The sequence below is a fragment of the Cibotium barometz genome, chromosome 62, assembly GCF_041138505.1.
Source record: "Cibotium barometz isolate CiBa-2024 chromosome 62, ASM4113850v1, whole genome shotgun sequence".
Classification (NCBI taxonomy): domain Eukaryota; kingdom Viridiplantae; phylum Streptophyta; class Polypodiopsida; order Cyatheales; family Cibotiaceae; genus Cibotium; species Cibotium barometz.
The window spans coordinates 31,423,853-31,443,664 of NC_141107.1; the positions used below are offsets into that span (position 1 = coordinate 31,423,853).

The 19,812-nt window shown below is 42.1% G+C and overlaps 1 protein-coding gene across 2 annotated transcripts in view; it reads left to right on the forward strand.

Annotated features, from left to right (window-relative positions):
• Positions 1–18,919, forward strand: part of LOC147604364 (uncharacterized) — a 43,979-nt gene extending 25,060 nt beyond the window's left edge. Inside the window, exons 4-5 of one of the 2 annotated variants that reach the window (XM_086795358.1) lie at positions 18,497–18,544; positions 18,619–18,919. In XM_086795358.1, coding sequence (XP_086651484.1) covers positions 18,497–18,533 — 37 coding nt within the window. In that variant the 3' untranslated portion in view covers positions 18,534–18,544; positions 18,619–18,919. The remainder of the gene's footprint in view (positions 1–18,496; positions 18,545–18,618) is intronic. The other variant, XM_086795357.1, reaches the window with a different exon arrangement.
• The last annotated feature ends 893 nt before the right edge of the window (positions 18,920–19,812 follow it).

Consider the following 19,812-nt stretch of genomic DNA (forward strand, 5'->3'; position numbering starts at 1 on the left):
TTCCTCCCTCTGCCGTTGGGAATGATCTCCATCCGGCTCTCATTGTGTATCGGTATGGTGGAATTGTCGCCAATGAAAATGCGACCTGACTGTCATTTGAGATCCTGAAAGAAATCACGGGAAGAAGTCATGTGCCTGGAAGCACCACTATCAAGAATCCATTCCCGAGTATCCTTGGCGGTGAAGCCAACTGCCTCCTCGCTCGAAGAAGATAAGCATCGGTGTCCAGCATCTCCAAGTGCACAAACAGTTGAAGCTGAAGAATTAGCACTCTTTCTAGTCCGCTTAGGACACTTCCTCCAATAGTGGCCTTTCTCGCCACAATCATTACAGGTCCTCTCGGCCTTCAGTTTCTCGCGGTCTGAATCGGGCTTCTTCTGAGAAGACTTCTCCGATGAAGCCTTCCCTTTGCCCTTGTTGTTACGGCCTTTCGCTGTTGGCCAGTTAAGGCCTCAGAATCTCCGCTCTGTGGAGGGTTCTTGAATCGCTCTTCCTGGTCCAAGACCATGGGCACAAGCTCCTCCCATGTGATTGTGCTGAGCCTGCCATTGGTGAGATCAGCGAAGAGTAAAAGGCTGAGTACTGAGAGGGCAAATGTGAAAGCAACGTTATGGCCATATCCTCTGATGATATCTCTTTCCCTGCCTGGAGAACTTCCTGCTGAAGAGCTTGCAGCTTATTGATGTGCCCCAGCATCGTCGACGACTTCGCAGGATTCATCACACGCATCTGAACTTCCAAGGAGATTCTCTTCATGGGTGATACCCTATTATAGAGAGAAGCCAAATGGTGCCAAATACCTTTGGCCGGCGTCATATGCTTTATGTGATTGATCACTTGTGGTGTGCAATTGAGGAAGATGAAAGAACGGACTTTGGCATTGACACGATCCCATAACTGTGCTTGTGCCTCCCGTTCCTTCCGAATAGAGGGTAACTCCCCTTCCTCTTAACTCCGGCCGTGGAACCCCAACAACAATGAAATCAGCCAAGTCATAGGACTCCAAAATAGATTCCATCATTACCTTCCATATGCCGTAGTTGTTATTGTCCAACTGGCGGTCCACCGGAACGTGGGGAGTGTCGTGATCTTCACGTGCTTCTCAGCCATCTCAAGCAAATTTGCCATCTCAAGGGTTCACAAGGTCTTGTGAAGGGAGGGTGGCTGGGGAAAAAGAAGAAGAAGAGGCTGCAAATAGAATGCAAGGTGGCTGTCAAACGGTGATGGCCGCTTTCTACCCGATCTCCAAGTCCTGTACAACCCAAAACAGTCTCCAATCAGCATCTAAATCAGCAAACCCTCAACGTCCCACTGTCTCAAAGCTTCAAGCCACGTGGGGCTCTGATACCATGTCAGAATGCACAGCGGAAATGAAGACAACTGCTGTAGAGAGCAATACACAGATGCAAGAGAGAGAAGATAGTGTAACTTTGCTATATATACACCAATAAATCCCGGAATACAGAATGACAAGTGTGGGGGGCAAGGGGCCATTTTATATGGCCCCAGGTTGCTGGTCGGCCAGCACTAAAACATCCGACAGCAGCCCAGATGCCCACGACCAGCACAAAACCCAGTCGGCCAGCATAAGGGCAGTTGGCCGGGGCTGGACAGTTGGTCGGGGCCCAGAATCCAGTCGGCCAGCATCTGATATAGCCGACAAGAAAAAGACAGCCTCCCACACCAAGCAAAGAATGGGAAAAAATACATGGAAGTGAGGAAAAATGGGGGAACACCAAAACTGGGCCGGCACACCCACAACAGTGGCCCTGACATAGTGTACAGACAAGAGATGACTGCTAACAGTGTCACCAGCTTGGACATTTCCCAATTTCCGTATATAAACGGGCTCTGGATGACACCAGGACGCCCAGGAGTTGGAAGGTATACAAGCTTTGTGAATGGGGGGGTTACCCAGCACAAAGAGCCACGCGCTTGAAGCTTGGCCTAGGCATGTGTCATGTGGGCAACCATCCTGGTGAGCACCCGAAGTCTGGGAAGGATTTGGCATGGGAACAGACTCTTTTTGGCAGTTCACACTCACTTATAGTGTGGAGGACAACTTATGAATTGGGAACCGTGTTCATAAGGTTATGTGGTCAATTTATAAGCTGGGCACCCTGTGAGTAATAGATTTCACCCACTTATGGCTTGGTTGGACATTTTATAAGATGGACATCTCGTGAGTAATGAGTTTCACACTCTTTAGGCTGGATATTATTTGTTTTGGCACCCAGAAGTATGAGAAAGGCAGTGAGCCCATATAACACTCAAAGAGTCACTACACTAAAGGAGTCGTCAATGCTGGTCAGATGGCCATTTTGCAGGACCACAACCAGTAAGGGGTACTATTTAAGGGGCTCCCAACCACCCTCATTCTCCATCTTCACATTTGCTATCCAGCCTCTGCCTTCAGCCCCTCTCAAACATTCTTGAGCGGCCTACAACTGTGGAAACAGCAGCAAAGCAGCCCAGACCTGAAGCAACAGCCAGCAATAATGTGACATGTGGGGGATTGATCGTAGTAAAACAACCTTAGGCTAACTAAAACTTCACTTAATGATGCTCAAGAGATAAGACAAAGTTGTCAATGCAATGCAATGCAGCTATATTATATGCAATGGTTACAAATGAGATCTATAAATAGATCTATGCTGAATATCCTTCTCAGAATGAGAGAGATATGCTGAATGCTGATGGAGAATGACTGTCCCTTGCTCCACTGTTGAGGTCCACCCTTGGATGCCGGCTTCCCTCTATGAAGGAGGTAGGAGATGACTTGATTGCTGAATATGCTGACTATATGCTGATTATATGCCGACTAGACTGCTGATCTGCTGTTTCCCTTGCTCCCAAGATAGGAAACGCTGAAGAGAAGAGAGTATGCTCAGATGCCTTATGCTGAAATGATGCGATGGCTTATATATGCTGATCTGATGCTGGTTGGGCAGATAGGCTGCTGTCGGCCAGGTGTCTAGACCTCACGACTGCCATAAATATTCATTTAATGCTGTTGGCTGCTGTAGAGATGCTGTCGGCTGGTCCTAACAGGCCCTGACTTGATGTATTAAATGCCCTAAATGCTCTTAATGACTCATGTGCTGAGGATGGGGCTGAGCCAGTCCCATACATGTTGTGAATGCCTGGATAATAATTAAAATGCTCTGAATAATACTTAATGATCCTGAATGCTATCTGCTGAATACTTATGAATGCTTGACGATGCCATGTCACTTGCACACCTGATGGGTGTGTACGTGACAAATCAGCAGGGACAGGTTCCCTCTAATTTTTCAGTTGTTAAATGTAGGTGAAGTTCATTTCTTCTTCTTTCAGATTTCAGACTTCAGCCATTTGGGCACAAGACTGGCCATACAGCAGCCTCCAGATGCTGCAACTATTGGGTCATAGCAGCCATCGTATGGATCATAGTAGCTGTCCTCTCCATCATGCGGAAGAATGTTGCTGGCGTTTCTTCGCCATTCATAATGACAACCTGGGGGGAACTAGAGATAATAACCTGTTGGCCTTTGATGTTCTCAATTCATATTGTCATGACCAACAGTCCAAATGGGAACATTATCTTCCATTGGTTCAAGCCATCTTGAACGATACTCATTCATCCAGTGTCAATGGACTTCGTGAAGCAGCCTTTGGTCGCTGTTTTTCTTCTCTTTTGACGAGATTGGTGTCTCTATCTCTTGAGGCTAATAAAACGACGGAAGTATTTTCTGAAATCATTGAGTCAGTTAAAGACTGCTTGACCAAAGCCCAGGAAGCTTATAGCAGACAGGCAAATAAGTCTAGATGAGATGTCCACTTCAAGGAAGGGGATTGGGTCTATCTGCGCATCATGAAACAGAGATTGAAACAAGTGGGCAAACGTTGTCCCAAGCTTTCATTCCGTAGTTTTGGACGTTTTCTAATAGTTAAAAAGTTAAGTGATGTCTCCATGAAGTTGAAATTGCCTAACAGTTGGACGATGCATGATGTTTTCCATGTGTCTTGGCTAAAACCATATGTTGGACCAAAAGTTTTTGATGTTTCAGATGAACAGTAGCCAAACGTGTAGACGAAGCCAAAGTCATTGAGCCTGGAGCAGATCCTTCTTCATTGTTGGAAGCATGGTTCCGGTTGACGGATATGTCAGTTCTATAAGAAGTTCCGAGATCGAGGTACCTACGAAGCTGTCAAAAGTGCGCAGCGGAAAGCATGAGACAGAGAGACAGAGAGAAAGAAAACGAATCTGCATAATGATGAAGAAGCAATGATACAAACAGCCCTGTGTAAGGGGTGGTCCCCGTAGGTGAGGGCATGATGAACAACTACTCCCATAAGGGAGGACCCGGGCCTGGAAGCCCCTGTCAAGGTGTCTACAAGTGAGTAAGAGCCTAGCCTTATATAGCCCCTACTGGAGTTGGCCAACTTGCTCTAGAAAAAAGACCCACAACTGGACAAAATAAACATGTGAAAAATGGGTGTCCAACCCTACAACTAAGGGCCATGAACAGAGGGAAAAATATGGTGCTACCCGGGATAAATCTGGGCACCCCTGATACACAACTTGGGCACACTACTAGGAGATGAATAATGCTAATACCCCCTCTCAGATCATCCTGGGAGAGAAACCGGTCGAAGGAGCTGGAAAAGGAAACAAGTCGAGAAGTCAGTCTACTCCCGCCTCTGCCACTTACTCCAAGAAACTGCTCCTGATCCAGAAGTCCAACAAAATCCAAAAAATGAACCACCAGATGTCCATATCTCCAACCCAACTTGTATCACACTAGTTCACACAATGTGCTCCCTCTTCAGCTCAAGAAAGGATATCGTCTGACTCTCTACCTCCAAGAAAAAATCTGCTCCTTAGAGAACACCGCCAAACTGTCTCCCTGTTGGCACCCCCTCTAGACACCCTAGAGGCCCACAATGTCTACATCAGCCTTGGTACCCAAACCTCAACTTTGAGCTTGTTGAGCACCAATCTCCAAATACAAGGTTTCTGGATCTCCATGTATCCCTCGGTCCAAGAATGCCTCTCTGTCCTGCTAACACTCCAAGTGGAAGAAACATACCTCCAACACTGTAGCTGACAATCCTGCTGGCACTTGACCTTTAAAACCTGTATCCATAACTCACCGTCGCGTGATGGGACTACTACTCACACACCCCTATGAGTCACCCAATCACATGGCAACACCCCTTGAGCTCTTTGGTGTTAACTATTGCACTGACCTCAAGAAAGCTCTCCTACCAAAACCTGACACCCCCAACTGGCAAGCTCCCAACCAACTAGTCACGTGTCTATGTGGAACCAACCATCCACAACTCATCATCCCAAAGCACAATATGATGTCAAGCATCTGCTCCAAACTGCTGCTCCACTAGTACCTACCTGTACCCAATGAACCTGTACACCTGCCATGCATCCTGTTCCCATCCTGCAAGTGAGCAAGTACCTGTGAACCTCGACAACAGCTCTCATCTCACCAAGTGACCTAGCTTGCCTCTGCATGAATGCCGATATCAACCTGTACACCAAGCTCCCAAATCAATGCTCATCCTAGGGATGAAGACTCCTGTGCCTGTAGCCTGTAATCCAGAAGGCCATTTGCCTGGGGAATAGGGGTGGCTCACCTTGCCAAGTAACCACATCCCCCTCTCAAGGTGAACACCCTGAGGACCTAAAGGAACAGCAAAACTATGCTAAACTGGCGCAAACTCATAGACCCCCTCTGCTGTCGAGAAAGGACTAATTGTCTTCCACACACTCCTCGAGGATGTGAATCCAAGTGTGCACCCATGAGGCTGAAAACTCTGACAAAGCAAAGATTGGCCGAGCAAGGGCTAAAGGCCATGTGGGAAGGCACCATTCCTGGAAAAGAACACCTGCCTCCACTGCCTCCAAAAACTCAGATGAGATAATGCAAAAAAACGCTGCTGTAACCAGCCGGCAGCACGTGTACCAAGAAGAAGAGAGGGAAGAGGAAAAAACAGCACCTTCAGCACCTCCTCTGGGGGAAAACGCAGCCATGCTGCCCAGCACCCCCTCTGGAGAAAAACGTTGCCATGCTGCCCAGCATCTCCTCTGAGAAAGAACGCAGCCAGGTTGCCCAGCACCTCCTCCTCTGGAAGAAAATGCAGGCATGCTGCCCAGCACCCCCTCTGGAGAAAAACGCAGCCATGCTGGCTGCCCTTCACCTGTTCACAAGGACAGAAAATGCAGCTAGAAGAGTACCTACTCTGGCCGCCCTAGGCTTGCAGAAAATGCAGCCAGTAGGGGCTGCCCTGTACCTCCTCCAGCCGCCCAAGACAAAGACCAAAACGCTCCCTCCTTTGCAACCAGTAGTATCAAAAAACGCAGAAATCCTTTACTTAGAAAAAACGCCAGAACACCTTCTGTAGAAGAGCCTCAACCTAGTGCTCTGATACCATGTCAAAAGTGCGCGGCGGAAAGCGTGAGACAGAGACATAGAGAGAAAGAAAACGAATCTACATAATGATGAAGAAGCAATGATACAAACAGCCCTGTGCAAGGGGTGGTCCTCGTAGGTGAGGGCATGATGAACAACTACTCCCATAAGGGAGGACCCGGGCTTGGAAGCCTCTGTCAAGGTGTCTACAAGTGAGTAAGAGCTTGGCCTTATATAGCCCCTACTGGAGCTGGCCGACTTGCTCTAGAAAAAAGACCCATGACTGGACAAAATAAACATGTGAAAAATGGGTGGCCAACCCTACAACCAAGGGCCATGAACAGAGGGAAAAATATGGTGCTGCTTAGGATAAATCTTGGCACCCCTGATACACAACTTGGGCACACTACCACGAGATGAATAATGCTAACAGAAGCCGTATGGCTAGATGAGGAGTTCTTTTAAGAGTACCCCTAGTTGTTGGCGGACTACTTGGAAGCCATGAAGCTAAGCAGGAGGGAATGTCACATGCACTCTGCACTGTAGTGCATGGTGACAAGCTGGCTCATCATCATCAGTGCAACATTGTACAGAATTAGTTCCTTTTAGGATGATATTTGTGGTACGTCGTGATCCCATTGTAATCCTCAGTCCAGGATAAGTCAAGCACGAGCTACGTAGGTCATTCTCAGCCTTAGACAGTCAGTGAGTCAGTCCAAGTCCCTTAACCCACTTGAAAAGACGCATTCATGCATGTAGAGTTAGGAGAAGCCTTAGGGTTTGCATTAGAAAGCACTCTTCATAATGCACAACATTCATCCATTGCATATAAACCATTACAAAAGCCTTCAGATAACATCTAGCATTTATTAGGATTTATCCAGTATTTTTTCCATCATTCATAGCATTTAATGGGCATTTTTGCATTGTTTATCTATTTATCAGCCAGCCCTTCAGCCAACCGACCAGCATAAAGTGTCCATATAAATAGTTGAGCATATCATTCATTCATTCATTCATATCATACTCAGCCTTAAAGACCTCAATGCTTGGAGCCTTTAGCACAAGGAGCATAAGCGATTAGAGAATTCAGCGTTTCATCCATCAGCATATAGGAGCAACAACGCTTGAGCATTCAGCTTGTATTCAGCAAAACGCAGCATCTACAACATTCAACCCCATAGAGCACCTTGCGTTTTCAGCATCCATGTTTGCATCGTTTTGCTACAGCCACTTGGTGAAGGTAAAACTCAGCATTCATACTCATTTTCAGCATTCATACATAGCCTAGAACAGTCCCAATGAGTCCCTTCTCTCAGCCTCAGATTTGTAGCCTTCCTACATCCATTGGGAAGAGTTCATAGGCTCGAGATTGGACATCATTGGTGCTTCTACAACCGTGTACAGCTCAGCCAGACTCTTGGTCCTTCGAGATCTTGCGTTTGGCTTATCGTCACTCTACAGTCAGTCTCTTCAAAGTAATAAAGCAAATACTATTCCGGTAACGGGATAGGGAGCCCTTCAGTGGGTAATTCGAGACCCCATATGGTGTATAATTTCTATCTCTCTCTCTGTCAAATCTCTTAAAGTTTGAAGTCATAAAGTGGATTACTAAACTCGCGAAACTCAGGATACAGAAGGCGGTGTGAGCATTTGTGTGACAGGATCCTTAATTACGAATAATTCCGCTGCATGTTACAGAATTTTTCACTTTTTAAAGTTTTCGACTTTTCAGAAACTTTTACATAGACTAAATCACCTTCTTTAAGCTTAATTGGTCTTCTTTTATCTTTCTGATAACTAATAGAATGATCCTACGCTCTTTTAACATTGCTTCTTGCAACGTTTAACATGTCTTGCATGTCTTTGAGAAAGTCTTTTACACTCTGCAAGTTTTCTTTTTGTAATCCAACAGCTATAGGTGCTCTAGGTTGAAATCCATACATTAGCATGAATGGACTAAAACCAGTAGAGCATAATGTTTAGCACTATTATGAGCAAATTCTAATAATGGAAGATACTCATTCCAATTATTTTGCTTATGATTAACCCTTTCTGTTTGTCCATCGCTTTGTGGTTGTTCAGACGTACTCATACTAAGTTTAGTGTCTAACTAACATTCTAGCCAATTCTGGTGTTTTTACTTCTTTTTTAGTTGGTATTAATTGTACCAACTTGGTTAACCTATCCACTGATACCCACACTGAATCATGACCTCTACTCGTTTGGGGTAGTCCTACTATGAAATCTATAGAAATACTTTCCTACTTACCCTCAGGTATTTGTAGTGGTTGTTGACTTGGCACTCAGGGCATTTTATTACATAATTTTGGACGTCCTTCTTTAAACCTGTCCAATAAAACTGTCTTTTAACAAGTGTATAGGTGTTAGAAATTCCCGGGTGCCCTGCACTTGGATTGTCATGATATTCTAGTAAAAAATACTCACGAATATTTTCTTCTTTTGATACACAAATGCAACCTTTATATAACAAGTACTCATTATCGATGGGAAAAAATTTCCAACGATCTTTTTTACTTATTGACCCTTCTTTAAGTGATTCCTTTGAACCACTATCTTTTTAAAGTGACACTCTTTTATCACTAGCAGCTACATTTTCTTTACTCTCTATTTCAGAGTTATCTTTTTTAATCAAGTAATTTCAAACTACTTGGTAGTTAGGATCATTAGCACATTTTCCTTTTAAGTGAGCCAGCAACTCAATTTCTAGTTGAGTAAAACTCAACTCATTTATCATGGGTGCTCGACTTAGAGCATTTGCCCACGACATTAATTTTCCTTTTCTATATCTAATTTGAAAATCAAACTCTTGTAGGATTTCAGCGTATCTAGCCTTCCTACCTTTTAACTCCTTTTGAGTACTTAACTATGTAAGACTTTCATGGTTATATAATACTTTAAAATTGGCACCATACAAATAATGACGTCACTTTTTAAGAGCATGCACAATTGCAAATGGTTTTTTCTCATAAGTTGAATAGTTACTTTGAGCTTTGTCTAACTTTTTACTTTCAAATGCAACGGGTCTTCTCTTCTGCAATAATAGTGTTCCTATAGCAAAATTACTAGTCCAATATAAATGATTCATTTGGATCCACTATTTGCAAAATAGGAGTAGTAGCTATTGCTACATTTAATTTTTCAAAACTAGTTTGTTAATCATGAGTCCAACTAAATTATTTTCCTTTTCCTTTAAGTTGGTTCCTCATTGGAATAGTTATCTTAGCATAATTCCGTGTAAACTTTCGATAAAGCCCAACAAGTCCTAAAAAGGTTTGTAACTCATGTATATTAGATGGAGCCTTTCATCTCAATATAGCTTCAACTTTATCAGGATCCATACAAATCCCTTCCTCAAACACACCGTGTCCAAGATATTGCACTTATTTTTTGAAGAAATCACATGTAGATTTTTTAGCAAATAATTTGTTTTTTCTCAATAATTGAAATACTCTTCTAAGGTGCTCAATATGTTCTTGTTCATTTTGACTAAATGTAACACGCGGAAGCTCTGGGTAGTCTTCTTTCAGTCCTAAACACTCTTGAAAACCTTCTGATGCAAAAACGCACCATCTGATGCAAAAACGCAGGTAGAGAGAGAGTAGAGAGAGAGAGTGAGAAGTGCTGGAAAATTCAATATATACTTATCTTTGCAGCCCTTGGCTGCCCTCTTGAAAAGGTGGTTAACCCTAAAATCTGTCCCCTATGGGACCTCTAGTGATCCCAACCCCTAGTGGGTTTGAATGCCTAAACCATAGAGCAAGGGGGGCTATTTATAGCCCCTTGGATTACATGGGAAACTGGCCGACTGCTGGTCGGCCAGTTAATAGTTCATTAAAATCCATTTAATGCAGCCGACTGGATCTCTTCCATATTCCTTGATGCGCCTGCTGCTGCCCACTTTACTGACATCAGCCGACAGCTACTCTGGCAACCAGCATCCTCTTTCTTGCAGCCGACAGCCCCTCTGATCCATGCTTTGCTCCAAGTCCTGCTCCATGTCCATCTTCTACTGGTTCATGGTCTTTATCTGTTTGCCTCTTCTGGATCTAGCCCTAGAAATGTCCATGGCATCTGTGATGCACATGACATCCCCCTCTGCTAAACTTGATGACGGGAATCCAACCTGCTCTTGGATGACTGTCATCATCCCAATCCTGTCCTGAAGTCCCTCTGTCATCATCCATCCCTGGCAAACCTTTTTCTCTGAAAACGCGGCATGTTCTCCAAACCACTCTGTCTCTGATGAAGATCTATGCATCTGGTCTTCCTCTAGTCCACCATCCATTCCTGCCTGACTCTGAACACCGTCTTGGTCTTCGTTCCTGGAACTGAGTCTGGCACTCTCACATCACCCTTGGAGGATCAACCTCCCTTGGGACCGTTACCTGAGAACCTATCTGGCTCACGGAACTGCCATCCCCATCTGGCACTGTGGAACACCACCAACAAACCTCCTGGGAGTTCTTCCCGATCTGTGTTCCCGCCTTGGGCTTCGAATCCGTGTACTTTCCTGTACCTTGGACCTGTACACCATCATCTGGGACTGAATCAGTGTTTAGCTTTGCTGAGCCTGATGCTCTGATTAACGCTAAGCAAAGAAGATAACGCTAATCCTATGTTTAGCAAAGACACAAAAGAGAAGGAGAGAGAGAGACCTAATCTACTATATATTGCCAAAACATGCTATATATACAATGATCTTGCTGATTCACAGCTTCATGATGCATACCAAAGATCCTTGCAACCCTCTACTTGCAATCGAACAAGAGAAGCTCCTATTGATCCACCACTGTGTCCTTGTTGCCTTGCAGACTCTGACAAATGGATCCTCTTGATCTTTGAATGATCATTCTAATGAATGCCTAATGATCCTATTTATAGGAAAAAGGAATGAATTCGTAATCAAGTCGGTTTTGCCTATTTTCCCCACAAAACATTGTCCAAACAGTCATATTTTGTGTCCAAACTATGCCCAAAAGGTGTCCCAACCATTGGGCTATGTCTTGGGCACTTCCGGGAGCTTGTAGGGCTGCAAAATCTGCTCTAAATCTGCCCCTAAATCTACCCATATATTTGCTTATGAGAATATACATGTCTATGAGCATTGGCATGAACAGATGCACATGACATCCCCTTTTGCTAAGCTTGGAGCACTGGGGTAATCCATACACCTTTGCTCCGATTCCGTTTTGGTCCAATTGAAGATTGCACTTCATATCCATCGGCTCAATCCCCAAGTTCTCTAACTTGGTCTTCAAGTTCTCTGGCTTGGTCTTTAGATCTTCTGAAAACTCCTCTGAAATTGTCGAGATGACCTCATCCTTCTCCAAATAGGATTTGGAGAAAACCACCTCCTTGGGAACTATTGGGTTGACCTCATCCTCCTCCAAATAGGATTTGGAAAGATCCACTTGCGCGAGCTCTGGTTCTGGTTTTGGTTTGGCTTCTGGCTCTAGCTTTGGCTTTGGTTCTGGTTCTGGCATGTGCATCCCGGGTAATGGCACCTCCTCGGAAACACCTCTTTCTGTGATCACGTCTCCCGAGAACTCTTGTCTTAGAAGCTCTCTTTTCGTTGGGTAAACGCTCTCGGTCATGGGCTGCTTTACAACCCTAGGTGATTCCTTCTTGGCCTTTGTTGATGCTGCCATGAATTTTGCCCATGTCTCCTTGAGTTGTGTCCATCTTTGCTCGTATAGAAGTGGGTCTTGACGCATCTCTTCTTGAAGCTTTTCTATGAGTTGTTGCCTAAACCTGGCCCCAACGATGATTTGTTCATACTGAGCATAGCGTTCTTGTTCCCTTTTGTATCGTTCATCTTCCCGTCTTCGACGACTCTGCAAAGTCGTGAGAAAGTCATCGTCCATTGCCTCTGAACTCATGATATTATTTTGCTGTTTTTCCTGTTGTAATCAGCCCAAAAACCCTAACTTTAGAGTTCTACATGCTTTCTAAACTCCCTAGGATCATGCTAGGCTGAAAACTAGACTTTCTAGCACTATACTATGCTGAAAATGAGCAAAAAGTTGATGCAAAAATGCAGATTTAACGCAAAAACGTAAACCCTAATCTTGCTCGTAAACCCTAAAACGCAAACCCTAATTTCAGAAACCCTAATTCAGCATGCACCAAATATAAACTAAGAACTGTCCTAGGATGACCTAAGCTCTGATACCAATGTAACATGCGTAAGCTCTGGGTAGTCTTCTTTCAGCCCTAAACACTCTTGAAAACCTTCTGATGCAAAAACGCACCATCTGATGCAAAAACGCAGGTAGAGAGAGAGTAGAGAGAGAGAGTGAGAAGTGCTGGAAAATTCAGTATATACTTATCTTTGCAGCCCTTGGCTGCCCTCTTGAAAAGGTGGTTAACCCTAAAATCTGTCCCCTATGGGACCTCTAGTGATCCCAACCCCTAGTGGGTTTGAATGCCTAAACCATAGAGCAAGGGGGGCTATTTATAGCCCCTTGGATTACATGGGAAACTGGCCGACTGCTGGTCGGCCAGTTAATAGTTCATTAAAATCCATTTAATGCAGCCGACTGGATCTCTTCCATATTCCTTGATGCGCCTGCTGCTGCCCACTTTACTGACATCAGCCGACAGCTACTCTGGCAACCAGCATCCTCTTTCTTGCAGCCGACAGCCCCTCTGATCCATGCTTTGCTCCAAGTCCTGCTCCATGTCCATCTTCTACTGGTTCATGGTCTTTATCTGTTTGCCTCTTCTGGATCTAGCCCTAGAAATGTCCATGGCATCTGTGATGCACATGACACTAAAGATTAATATATTATCAATAAAAACCACCACAAACTTTCCTAAATAAGGATGAAGTATAGTGTTCATCATGGTCATAAAAGTAGCAGGAGCATTAGTTAGACGAAAAGGCATAACTAAAAACTCATAGTATCCAAAAGATGTCCTAAATGCTGTTTTTGACACATCTTCAATTCTAATTCTTACTTGATGATATCCAGACCTTAAATCTATCTTACTAAAATATTTAGCACCTTTGAGTTGATCAAATAACTATCTATCCTGGGAATAGGAAATTTATATTTTTATTGTGATTGCATTCAATCCATGATAATCTATGCACAAGTGCATAGATCCATCTTTTTTCTTCACCAATAATATTGGTAAAGTCCAAGGAGACTTACTTAGCCTAATAAAGCCTTGTTTTAAATATTTTCAAATGCTTTTCAACTTCTTGTCTTTTAGTTAAACTTACTGTATAAAGTGGCTTACTAATTGGCTTTGAATCCTTTAAAACTTCTATGGAATGATCTATCCCTCTATCCGGAGGAAAACTTTTTGGCAATGTTTTCGGAAAAACATCTTTAAATTCTTCTAATAAATTGTTCAAAGAAGAATTAATTACTTCACAAATACACGAATCAAACTTTTCACAATGGTTTTTAAACTGAGGCATTGCATAACAGAAAAACATTTGTTCTATTTCATTCTCTTGATGAAGCTTTTGGAGCTCAATATTACATATCAAAGGAGAAGATGGTAAATTGTGCTCTCCTTGCAATGTAATAAATTTTCCTTTATGCTCAAATGTTAGTGTATCATGCAAATAGCTTCTCGAAAGTGTTTCCCCCGATGAAAATAACCATTCTCTCCCAAGAATTACATCTGCGGTTGACAGACACATCACTTGAAAATCCAGAAGTACTTCATACTCTTGAATCTTTATTCCAACTTGGTTTACCACAATATCTCACTCATCTTTATCATACCCATTGGCTAATAATACTATATACTTATGAGAACTTGGGACTTGAGGCAACTTAAGTTTCTTAACCAAGTTGTAATTTAAAAAGTTATTTGTGGCCGTATCATCTATGAGGAAAACTTTTTTATCTTTAATATTTTCATGTACTCGAACCAAATCATGTGGTCCAAATGATGGTTCCCACATAGATATTGCCACCATACAACAAAGCTTTTCATCAGAATGACAAACCTCGATCAATTTATACTTAGGAGAATCCTTAAGTGTTAACACTTGAATGATTTTCTTTTAGGTTTATCATTACCATTCCGAGTAAGTTCTTATCCTTGGGACTTAGGACAATACTTTTTATCATGTCCCAGCTCAAGACAAGAGAAACAAAGTTTTTCCTTAATCGCTCTCTCAAAATCTTGCTTTTTTAGAAACTTACTAGGATTGGATTTTTGCTTTTTTGAAGGTTCATCTTTTTTAAAGAAAAAACCCTTTCTTTTTTGAGAACTAAAATTTTCTCTATGAGGCTTATATGAAATTTTTTTTATCTTTTTCTTTACGATTACCATCACCCATGGTATCGTCATTTTTTTTTTTGCAAATCTTATAGCCTCGTCTAAGTTTTTTTGACTATTTGAAGCGAACTTCCTTCTTCTACTCCCTTTTTAGGCCTCTAATGAAGCCTATTACTTTTTGAAAATTGTCTATGTCCTTAAGTTTTAAGATAATTTCTCTATAGCAAGCTATATATTGAGTGAGATTTAAATTCTTTTGTTTCATAGAACAATTATCCCACTCCTCCCAATTCTGATCTTCTTCATTTTCAAGAAGATATTCCTTTAAGGACAATTCCTTGAATGAATCCAAAGAATTGGATACTTGCCTAGCCTCCACTAAACTCATCTACCATTTATAAGCTTTGCCTTGTAAGGATAGACTAGCTTCAATGGGACGGTTATGATCAAGTACATTTCTTAAAAGATGCAAATCTTACCATTTTTGTAGAAAAATATGGACTGCATCTTTATTTCTCTCCTTCTCTTGTCCACTAAAAGTGAGTGCTTTTAAATCTTTGAACACCATATCCTTGTCTCTAGTTTTGGGACCCTCTTCAACTATGGTTTCATTCAATCCTTGAGAATTTCTAGTGTTTTTTCCCTTCCCTCATCGATATTATTTTTAGATATTTCTTTTACTCCCAATCCTTTTCCTCTCATTAAGGAGCTAAGAAGACCCATCATTTTCTTAAGTTTATTCTCTATATTAGAGATTTTTTCTTTCATTTCCTTCATTTCTATATCCTCATACTCATTAAGATCTAAATCTTGCATATCTATTTCATTTGTTTTTGTAATATCCTCTTCCATGTGAAAAGAGGACATTGGGTTTTCTCCCTTCTCCCCATTTTCATCCTTCCCACCCTGAGAAGCCATTTACTCTAACAATAAGTAAAATGGAAAGTTTCTTACAAAAGCAACAAAGATGTAACACAACGACCTTACTTGGTTGGGTAATTATGAATTGTCTTAAATGATGTAAGAAACAATTCTGTTGATTCCTCCTTGTTGATATTTCCTTCAATGATTGTTCAAGTTTATTCTCTATATATAGAGATTTTTTCTTTCATTTCCTTTATTTCTGTATCCTCATACTCATTAAGATCTAAATCTTGCATATCTATTTCATTTGTTTTTGTAATATCCTCAAGAGGACATTGGGTTTTCTCCCTTCTCCCCATTTTCATCCTTCCCATCTTGAGAAGCTATTTACTCTAATAATAAGTAAAATGGAAAGTTTCTTACAAAGCAAAAAAGATGCAACACAACGACCTTACTTGGTTGGGTAATTATGAATTGTCTTAAATGATGTGAAGAACAATTCCGTTGATTCCTCCTTGTTGATATTTCCTTCAATGATTCTTCAAGGTTGGCATGTACTCCACTTGCTTCATGTAGAATCTCCAAAGTATGTCCAATTTATTAGGCAAGAGGTATGCTCAATCAATTAGGCAAGAGGTATGTCCAATCTATTAAGTAATAAGTATTTATATGGAGAAGATTTGAGGAATATGAGGATTATGAAAATCAATAGAGAAGAGATTAAGGATTAGCATATGGAAATAAATAGAGGAGAGATTAAGAAGTAGAGATTAGAGCTAGCAATGAATTTATGGAAACATGAAAGAGATAGAACTTAGCACTGATACCAATGTAATGCTCCTTGCATTATAAGCTTGAGGACTTGTAAGACTAGAACTTTGATTCTCCATCCAACCATATTCCAAATGGACCCTAAACACATGGCTATATAGGCCTAAGGGATGCATGATCTTCCAACTTCAGCCCCTTCACCTTTCATTATCTAGGCATGGTCCTTTCACTATCCAATGTCTCCCCAACTACCCCTAGAAGGGAGCGTCTACTTTTGTGGCCTTTGGGCTTGCATCTACATCCCTTTTACTTTAACCTTAATGCCTATTAACTACAGTGTTTTCTATCAGTCTCATAACAGGTACTGGCCTTTGGGCTTGCATCTACATCCCTTTTACTTTAACCTTAATGCCTATTAACTACAGTGTTTTCTATCAGTCTCATAACAGGTACTGGCCAGGTAGTCTCGAGCCCAGTGGACTATCACATGCCATAAATCCAAGCATTCTCTACACATCAAAAACAACACACAAAGTCAAAGAAATTCAAACATATATCAGTATATGCAGTGCACAAGTAATGATCCTCTTGTTCATGGATTGTCCTAGCTGGTTTCATCGAAACCGTGTTGAGCCATCTGGTACCTGAGGGAAACCACGCAGACTCTCGAGTCTCGCTCAAGGTCATCTGCTCACTAGGATCGCCCGAGAATTCTTGCATAGTCATTTGGGCAATCTGGTCGTATTGACCGCCCAACTATGAAATCCAATACACCAAGTAATCATTATAAGGAGAAATAAACTCGAAGTATATCTCGATAGTGGTTGAAGTACTTCTCTGGGATTTAATAGCGAATAATATGACCATTGTCTTTCCTCTTTTTCTCATAGAATGAAACTCAATCTGTTTTGGCTCTTCCACACTGGTGGATCTTCCAATACAGGCTTATCTGGGTAACATGGTAGATCTTCTTGGTTTCCTGAAGAGGTCCATATACCATCATTCCCTAACTTTGGCAATCCAAAGATAAAAATCCATAGCAATATTCTCCCATAGAGCATTCAATGGGTGAAATAGTCATGCTGGTGTTTGTCGATCAAACTTGACCTTCTGACAAACCAAACATTTTCGAATCATAAAGCTCAATGTCCTTTCTCATAGTAGACCAATAGAAGCAGCTCTGCAAAGCTTGAAGTGTAGTCAAGGTGTCTCTATGCCCCATGTAGAGAGGAGCATAGTACTCGTCCATTACTTTGGCCTCAATTCCTTGTGTCACACATAACCTGGGTTTGCATCATAAGAAAACCCTACTTGATGACATAAAAAAGTCACCAAATCTCTATTCTACAATCTGTTCCAAAACGTCTTTGAAATCCTCTTTGGTAGCATAAGGATCCTTCATCAAAGTGAAATCTATATGGAAACCCATAGAAACCGCATAGCTCAGGGGTCTGCATCTACTTCCTTGTTGTCTTTGACATTCATAGGCCACAACATGACCTGCTTGGTTCAAGACTGCTCCAACGCAATCTTATCATGTTCAACCACAAAAAGGTCTCGAATAACAAACACCGGTCCTTTGCTAGGAGAGGAGAAGTCGGGATGACAAGCGCCTGACCAGCAATTCTCCACACTCATCCATGGGACAGACTCCATGGTTTGTCATTCCTACGAATTTTGTACAAAACACATAAAGCAGTACACATTGTAACGAACAAATGAGTTACTCATTAGCCATGCACTTACCTACTTGATCTCCATTGTCAGGGGGCCAACCCCGTGTTGGAAATTTGCAGATAAATGGGCTTTAAAATCCAAGCAACGTCCATGGCAGAAATGAGTTCATGCAATTATTTAGGCGCTCACAATGAGGGACTAGTGAAAAGAGCAGGTGAAAAACAGATCTTCCATTTTATTATCCATTGTATCTTCTTGCCTCGTTCCTAAAGAGACAAATTACACGAACTTTGTTGGCCTGTGGTTTTGAGCTGATTTGGGCTGAGCTGGGCCAAGGCAGGGTTGCTTAGCAAAAGTATCTAAAGGTGCTGAATTGATGAGAGGCAGGTAATCTGCACCTTGCGGGAAATACTAAAGGACGGCTGTGTGTGTGTGTGTGTGAGAGAGAGAGAGAGAGAGATAGAGAGAGAGCTTGTGTGACTGAATAAGCTGACCAGCCATATCAGGTATAGTAACGTTGGGGTTCATCATGGGAAAATATAGAACTGAAATAGGTTGGTAGTACATATGTTTCTTGAAAGCGATTTTTTTGTTGTAAAATTTATAAATATGATTCCTACATTTTCAGGAAAGCAACAGTAGGAGGCCGGAGAATCCTAGCACGCAGGTTTGCCAAGGGCCGTAGAAGACTGTCGGCTTAAGTGAAATGACTAAAAGAGAGTAAGAAGTCGGTCGTACGCTTTTTTTTTTTTCCTGTTCAATACACCAAACACAGGAAAAAATAGTTTTTCATAATTAGTTTGGGAGTGCGATTTTTATGATTAGGCATGAGGATGGTTTGTTAGTACAATATTCATTGTCATCATCTACGAATTACGAAGATACCATTAACAACGTAGGTTTATTAATGAGAAAGCTCATGCAATGAATGCTTGCTGGTGTTGTGAAGTAGAGTGGAAACGAGCATATGTTCAATGGCCTACTAGTTAATATTAATTGAGAGTGCGCTGCTATTGGTACCCCCTTGTGGTTCTCGGGGGTGTGTGGTTAGTATGGTGTGTGTAGCCGGGTGAAATTCCCGTGTGTGACTAGGAATGGAATAAGACCTCATGAAAAAAAAAAGGTTGTGGTGAACTGACAAAAATTAACAAGTTGGGAGTTTGGTAAGGTATTCCATAATATATCAATGATCTGCATAATATATCGATGAGCTTGGTAAGGTACTCCACAGTATATCAATGATCTCCATAATATATTCATGAGGTCCAGACATGCAAATGAGGAGAGAGTTCTCTCATTGGTTCGATGACCAGTGACATGAAGGATGCATGATGTCATTCTGATGCCATGCAAATGAATTTTGTTTTGAGTATGTGGCTTCTCTTATAATCATTATTCAAATCTAAAGTTTTCGCAGCAGCAGCAAGATCAGCAAAATGTTGTAGCTTGTGTGCCAATCCTTTTTCACAATAGTGTGGAGTAAGGTTCTGCAGGTTCTGAGGAGGCAGGCCAAATGCCCTATGTTTTATGCCAAGATAATGCTAAGTAATGGTGCAAACTGTGGAGTGGCTTAATGTAGGAGTGCGTGAACATGTTTTGCTGGTATTCAGGAGGCAGACTAAATGCCCCACTTACAAGCCAAGAGAATGTTACGTTAAGTCGGGACAAACTGTAGAATGGGTAATTTAGGAGTGCGTACACACACACACACACACACACACACACACACTCACTCTCTCTCTCTCTCTCTCTCTCTCTCTCTCTCTCACTCTCTGTCCCTCCCTGCCCCTTTCACTCTCAGAGTAGGTGGTTTGAGTTGTCA